The 7334-nt window shown below is 36.1% G+C and overlaps 1 protein-coding gene across 1 annotated transcript in view; it reads right to left on the bottom strand.

The window, feature by feature from the left end:
- Positions 1-3303, bottom strand: part of orb2 (cytoplasmic polyadenylation element-binding protein orb2) — a 156409-nt gene extending 153106 nt beyond the window's left edge. The window contains exon 1 of the mRNA XM_089088097.1: positions 2435-3303. Coding sequence (XP_088944223.1) covers positions 2435-3169 — 735 coding nt within the window. The 5' untranslated portion in view covers positions 3170-3303. The remainder of the gene's footprint in view (positions 1-2434) is intronic.
- Between the last annotated feature and the right edge of the window lie 4031 nt (positions 3304-7334).

Here is a 7334-nt window from a genome sequence, read left to right on the forward strand (position 1 = left end):
TTCTAACCTGAACTTCAATGAAACACAAAATAAAACATAATAAAGTGAAAAAAAATTATAATTTCGGCAGAATTTGCACAGTAAAATGAATTAAGCTTACGATATACTGTGTTAATCATGCAATAACAACCAAAACTAATCTCCCAATTTTAGGGCGTTCTTTTGCTCTAAGATCTTATATCTAAGATCTCACATCTTTTTGCAAAGATTTCCGTTATTTTGTTCATTTTTGTTTTAAGATCTTACAGCTCACTGATGTTAGCAAAAAGTGTGAAGAATGCCATTTTTCTGTCACACAGAACAATGATGAGAGGACTTTGATTATATGTACTCATCATTGTTGATGATACATTCTTGACTCATCATTGTTCCTTGAACACTGATCAGAGCAGAATGATGATAGATGTTTGCCATGGGGATTTTGTGATTGAACATGTTGACAAGCACCTGTTTAATAACCTGGGGGGGGGGGGGCAATTACGCCTCCCCAATGTGGAGAATCAAATTATTATATGACAAATCTTTTGCCAGCACATCTTGATTTTCAATTCCCTACTCAGTAGAGTTAAAAAATATTAAAATTGTAATATAAATGTGCAGACTTATAAGGAAAATCTTGTACAGGACTCTTCAAGACCCTGGGAGTAACGCCCTCACACACACCCCCCCTCAATGACTCTAGTCAGGGGCACTTTCATGAATAAAAAGCTGCTAAACTGGAAATTTTTCTATTTTAAATATGAACAGACTATGTAAATACAAATGAGGTATTTAAATATAGTATAAAATTTTTCTATGGTATATTTATGTATATATATATATATATATATATATATATATATATATATATATATATATATATATATATATATATATATATATATATATAAATATAGATTATACAAAAGTCTATCTTATATATATATTTCATTGACACTAGGAAATCAACCAGTTTAATAGTTGTCTATGTAGACATGGGTAATTGTAACAGTAATCTACAGGGAAGATTCAGCACATGCTCTATGCTGCAATTGTACCATTGTATATTGAAAATTTGTTTTTCCAAGTTTTGAAAGAAAGAATATACCCACACCCTCATATGTTCAAGTACAAACACATTGAAAAATTCTCTCCCTTAAGATTTGTGTTTCATTTTGCTTAATAGCAGCTAGGGTAAAATAGCAAATATCATGTATTTTTTTATCTATGAAGCAGTGGGCTAGATGAATGAAACTAAGGAATGTATCTTCATATTATATCCTGGGAAGATGTTTTCAATCTTCTGTCCCTACTTTTAAGCCTTATATGATAGCATAAAAGATGATTTTATAGACCTTTAGTGTCAACATGAAATAAAAGATTGTTTCTAATTTGGTTTGAGTCAACTTTTGTTTAACCATGGGTCTTGACAACCTAATTCCAATTGTTTGAATAGGGTTTAAGCATTAATAGTTTTTTTAATAATGAGGCTAATTTTTTAAAGTCTATATGAACCTTTGTTTTTCTTAAAGCACATGAAGGCAATCAACACCTCCAAGGAGACCATTCAAGGCATAGGTGTCGAGTTTGGACTTCTCTAGGGGGAAAGGGTTTTAATACTGATACCAAAAAACTGCTTTCTCATACATTTCAGAGCAGAATTCAAAGCTTCCAGCCAAGATTCATTGGGAAAAAAATTCTATTACCTTGAATTGCAGCTAGGAGCAATTTAAGGATTTCTTAGATGGATCCTAGATACAATTTTTTTTTAGCCATTTACAGCTTGCATCCAAAACACAAGGCCTGTTTTTCTACTATTCAATCTGCTAAGATCTTGTATTTTTGGACATAAAAAAATGTCTTTGAAAAATGTAATTTATGAAAAGTTTGTTTCTGAAAAAAACAAAAACAGTTTTTCTGCTTATTTATTTATTAATACCAAAATACAGTAAGTTTTATCAAGCTTGTTGCACAAAACATTATAAAAAAGTTTATGACAATGCTGACAACATAATGCACACATACAAACCTATGAAAAATAACACACTATGAAAACATAACAACTAATACAAAAAACAAAATATTCTCAAAAAAAGATGACAATAAGACCTTGTATGGAAATCTGTAGAGGCTTAACTACTTTTGAAAGACTGGACTGTAATATTTGCAGCTGTTTTTATTTCTAAAAGAGTAATAGGTTTTTAATGCTTTACACTTTTTATCAGAAAAGGCTAATTGTTTGAAGAAAACATGGGTATAATAATCTTACTTCTAAGGCTGTTTTCTTTCTGAATGTTTCAGTTCATTAGAAGCTATGTTTGTTATTTACTGGCCTATGTCAGTTATGGAATCTTGTAGGCTATATAGGCCTATTGAGCCTGGCTTTATTTATTAGCATGGTTCCTTTAGATTTGGTCAACCACTACAAATTTACCCTTTCAAAACTCTAACTTACCTGTTGGTACATCAGCTGAAGTTGTTCTTGTTCACCTCCAGTAACTTCCACATGTGGAGCATGCTGTTGAATATTTCCAAATGGGCCTTTAGGTGGAAAATTGTAATTTTTCCTATATTTATTAGGTGATATCACTTGTTGCACTGCAGAATTATGCATTGCTCCAGCTCCAAGCTGTTGTTGAATTGAAAGTGTGGGGCTTGTTCTTCTATTCAGATGAACATTTCCTCCATTCTGAAATGGCTGTAAATTAGTAGGACTAGACACAGATCTTCCACGAGCCCAGGCATTCACACCTGATAACTGGGAACTAGACCATGAAGATGGATTTACACTCTGGGGAACTGGGCTTTGCTGCCCATTTGACCAACTAACATAACCATGCTTTAAATATGGATTTCCAGGTCGGAAACCAGAATTATGGGAGGCAGTTATAGGCCTCCTGCCCATAAATGCAGCAGCATTGGCATTTAGGCTTCCAGAAATAGCACTTTGGTAAGATGGGTCTTCTGGATTCCACTGATTTGCAGCAGATGTGACTAGGCGTACTGAGTCAGCTGGCTCTAAAATGTGACTTTGCTGTTGTAAATTACTTGAAGAATCAACAAGTCTGGGAGATTCTTCTTTGCTTTGGCCGTTAGCTGATGACACTGACACTTGATTTTCACTTTCTGACATTTTTGGGTTTTCACTAGGTAACAAGTCCTCCTGTTGCAACGTTACTAGAGTTGGCATGCCGTTCTACTATAGGCTAGTAGATTAGCAATAATATAAAAATAAAAAAAAGTGTTAAGAAAACCGTAAATAAAACTAGTCCACTTTTTGTATGTCTTTCTAAAAGTAAAGGAAACGAACTGAACTTTTTTGGCACTGATGACACGCCTCAAATTTCACAATGCAGCTACTAACTTGAAATGCCATCTAAGAAATGATTTTATTAGCTGTTAAAGAACCGAGGCTGCGCTATTTCTCTTTCGGATATTGAGAAACGGGGACTAGACCCCTTTCCACAAATTCTTCAATAGCTTTTGAAATTTACGTTAATCTTTAAGAGTAATCATAATTTATTTGACTCTAAACAATTAAAATAATATAAGAATACCTGTAATCAACAGTATGACTGTTCTTTAGTAGCGTAACTAGGGCGTGCGGGCCGGGCGGCAATTTCAAGATTGCGGCACGGAGAGTAGAGAAGAAGAGAAAAAAGAGCGAATGGTCACTTCTAAAGTATCTTAAGACCACAAACGATCGAGCTTAGACTTGTGAAGACATCAAAACAATCTTTAGAAGCGTTGCAATAAAGCGTGATCAGGATTCAGGGGGGAAATTACCGGTACCAAAATTGAATGTGCTACTTTGGAATCCTCAAGCTCTTCTGACCAGATTTCCTACAAAAAACTCTGCTGAGATCATAACTGTCAAAAAAAGAAAAAGATGGCAGTACCAGCCCAAGCCGACGACGGAGAATGCGCCTCCGAAACCGCGGTCCCACACACAGTGAGCCACAAATCTGGAGTTCACAGTTTTAATTTATTTTCATCCCGGAGTATTAGGGACGTAATTCATAGTTGTTCCACTCTGTTTTTAAACAAAAATCAATGCAGTTCAATAACGTTAATATTACCCCTCATTTTCTAAAACGGTCTTCTTTAAGGTATAGAGTAGGAGTGGTTATTTATTAGACTCAGAAAGGGAGGTGGCACTTTTAGAGCACGTACCATTTACGCCGTTAACGTTATTCCTTATCAATTTCCTGCTAATGAATAATTATCTTTCAATAAGATTCAAATTAATTCAAATCCCTTATCAATTGGATTTTTTTTAACTGTTTCCTAGCTCAGTTTTATTTTAACGTATCTATTCTTGTTGAAAACAACAGCCAAATCAGAATTCACGAAACAGTTGGTTTAGCATAATCCAGTTCATTACAGTCAAGGGCCAATGTGAATCAAGGGCATAATATGCTATACAACAGGGGACATTTGTCCCCCTAGATTGGATTTTGCCCCATAAGACAATGGGACCTTATCGCCAGAGCTTTGAATCTATTCGGTAGGTTCTCCCATAATAAAAACAAATATACCACAGATTTTAGTTTGTCCTCACCAGCAGCTTCAACTGTCGACAATGTTTTGTGTTATCATTTTATTATTATCAATACAATTCAAATTACCTACCACTTCGTTTAGCAAACCTCTACTCTTTATTAGATTTAATTTAGTTTGTCCTACTCTAGGAGGTTTCATTAAAAGTGTTTGTCCCTCCATTATTTTTCAATTATACACCAATGATTCCAGTTAAAGTCTACTACCTCCTCCCATACTTCCCCTCTTTTACTAATTACACAGCTTTTATAATAAACAGTAATGGCTTTGGGGGGGGGGGTCAAGTCCAAACTAATACACTCATTCCGCATTGTTTGTCTAAAAGGATTAGACAATTTAAAAAAATCAAAATTTTATCAAACTTTTGTGTTAAGCACATAGATAAAAAGACAAAATATCCAACTTACTTAGGCTTAGGACTTCCCACGCTGGTCTTCACATAAGGTGGCAACGATGCCTCTCCACGATGATCTCTCCAGCGTCTTCGGCTAAAGTTCATCAAGGGATATTCTTGAGACCGCTGCTTTTTTTTCTAGGTATTGTCCAAGCGTAGCCTTATATCGTCCGCGCCGTCAAACTTCTGGAGGAGTCGAACACAAAACATCATGAGGCAGACGACTGCTGCCCATTCTAACTATGTGTTCCCAATATCGCCACCGACTGCTTATGAGTTTATAAAATAACGAGTGGCTGTTTAGTCTTCTCTCTAATAAATGAGTTGGTAATTTTGTCCGTCCAGTTGATTCCGAGAATACGTCAAAGACAATTATTTTCAAAACTTTGGATTCTTTTCTCTAGCTCCAAGCTTTCAGAACCATACATTACTACTAACAGGACATTACTATTGAAGAGCCTCAATTTAGGCTTCAAAGAGAAAGTGGCACTTCTCCAAACGTTTCTTAACTTATCAAAGTCGCTACACAACATTTGTGCTAATTATTCTGAAGGTAATTTAGCCAATATCATCCTGGAATCATGATAGATATAAATTCTTAAAACAATAGATATGACCTTTAAGCGTAACCGTTATAATGCTATGTTTTGATCTACTCTTTGTATTGGCTTCCGAATATTTTCCCTGGTATGTGTTTTCAGTTTTCCACCGTGTTTTACCGTCTCTTAATTTCCTCAATTCTAAAAGGCATAAGCTTTGGATAGCTTAGTGTGAACCTCGTTCCACAAGTGTATTCCTTCATGATTCACATTGTATATAGGGCACATTTTTATTGCCTTGTTAATAGGTTCAGGAAAACTGGCTGACCTACAGCTCTTAATGTTCATCTACTTTTAGGACGCAAACAGGACGATTACATTATGTAAATCAATGATCCTTTCCGTTTTTATACAGAGTGTACCTTAGATATTTTTGGAGTCTGATTTCTTATCTGTTAATAAGAAAGAGCTGAAGATGTTCTGAGTCGTTTGTGACTCAGAGTCATATGTGAATCTGATGCTGGACTTTGTAAATAAAACCATTTTTATTCAACAGCAAACTTTTGTATACTTAGACTGCCAATGGTTATCATAATCTGATCATTATTTGATGAACCGAGCCCATACCAAACAATTCCCATATTAGGGTGGGGGTGGGAGGTTGTGGAAACAATTGAAACATTAACTGGAGGAGGGAATGCAGAGCCAGAGCAAAAAAAGTAGAAAAATGTAAAACAACCCGAGATGACTTATTTTTAACATACCAAGATCATGGTCAACTTAGTTTGGTGAGCATCGGATTCCTCCAAAAGATAAAACTGTATACCCTTGGTCATAGTAATCATAAATCCTTTTGCTACTGTCAGGCCTAGGGTTAGTATTTGACATTTTTACACATAAAAAATAATTGCAACAAACCCTTTGCTGAGTCGTTTTGAGAGGAAGGACAAGCAGGGAAATTTATTTCAGGAGGATAAAAGTGTAACATTGCCCACTTGAAAAGCTTTGTAAATGGTTTGGGAAATTATCTCGGAGGTATGAAAGTATCAGATGTGACATTTTGGCCTGACAGCTAAAATGTAGTGCTAGCTAATTGCAATGGCTAAAATCAAATCTTGCTACGTTGGAGCATCGTTCCGTTGTAGGTAGTGACTGTGTACGATCATGACTAAGAGCATATATCAACAATGGTTCCTCTTTTCCATCAACCACTTGGTGTTACTTGGATACTTGCTCTCGAGCTTAGCTGAATTTTGGCAGTTTAGCGGCCCTGTCGTAGCACTCCATCTATTGCACTCTAGATAGGGAGGACAAAAAGGGAGGACCCTTTGTGTCCAAAAGCTTACTTCGGGAGCAATGTTTTTCTCTAGTTGCTTCTGCATGACAGAGAGGACTGATTACAACTGCCCGTCAACGAAGCTGGGCTGATGCTGCCATGTAATCTATTGGTGTGCTCTGGAATTCAATGATGCTGAGATACGGATTCTGTATCATATCATGGACTTGCTCAACACCCTCTTGCTGGTTTGCATACATTTCTCGACAAGCTCGTTTGTGGAGGGTATGATAAGGGCAAGACGTTTGATATTTGATGCCCCAGTTTTTGTAAATATTACGAATTCTCTGGAAATCAACTGCGGCCCATTATCAGAAGTGAGAATGGCTAGAATTCCAGGGTGAGAAAAATGGCATTTGAGTTTCGTGATCACTTTAGAAGTGGTGGTGGAGGTTAGGTCGTCCACCTTAGAATAGCGACTGTAATATTTGACGGTTATTGCATATTGCTTCCCACTCTATTCGAACAAACCACAACCCACGTGCTACAATGGTAGGGTTTGGTTCGGCATGGGAATCATTGAAAC

The sequence above is a fragment of the Artemia sp. Qi Xiang Cuo genome, chromosome 4 (assembly GCF_049724085.1).
Source record: "Artemia sp. Qi Xiang Cuo chromosome 4, ASM4972408v1, whole genome shotgun sequence".
Lineage (NCBI taxonomy): Eukaryota > Metazoa > Arthropoda > Branchiopoda > Anostraca > Artemiidae > Artemia > Artemia sp. Qi Xiang Cuo.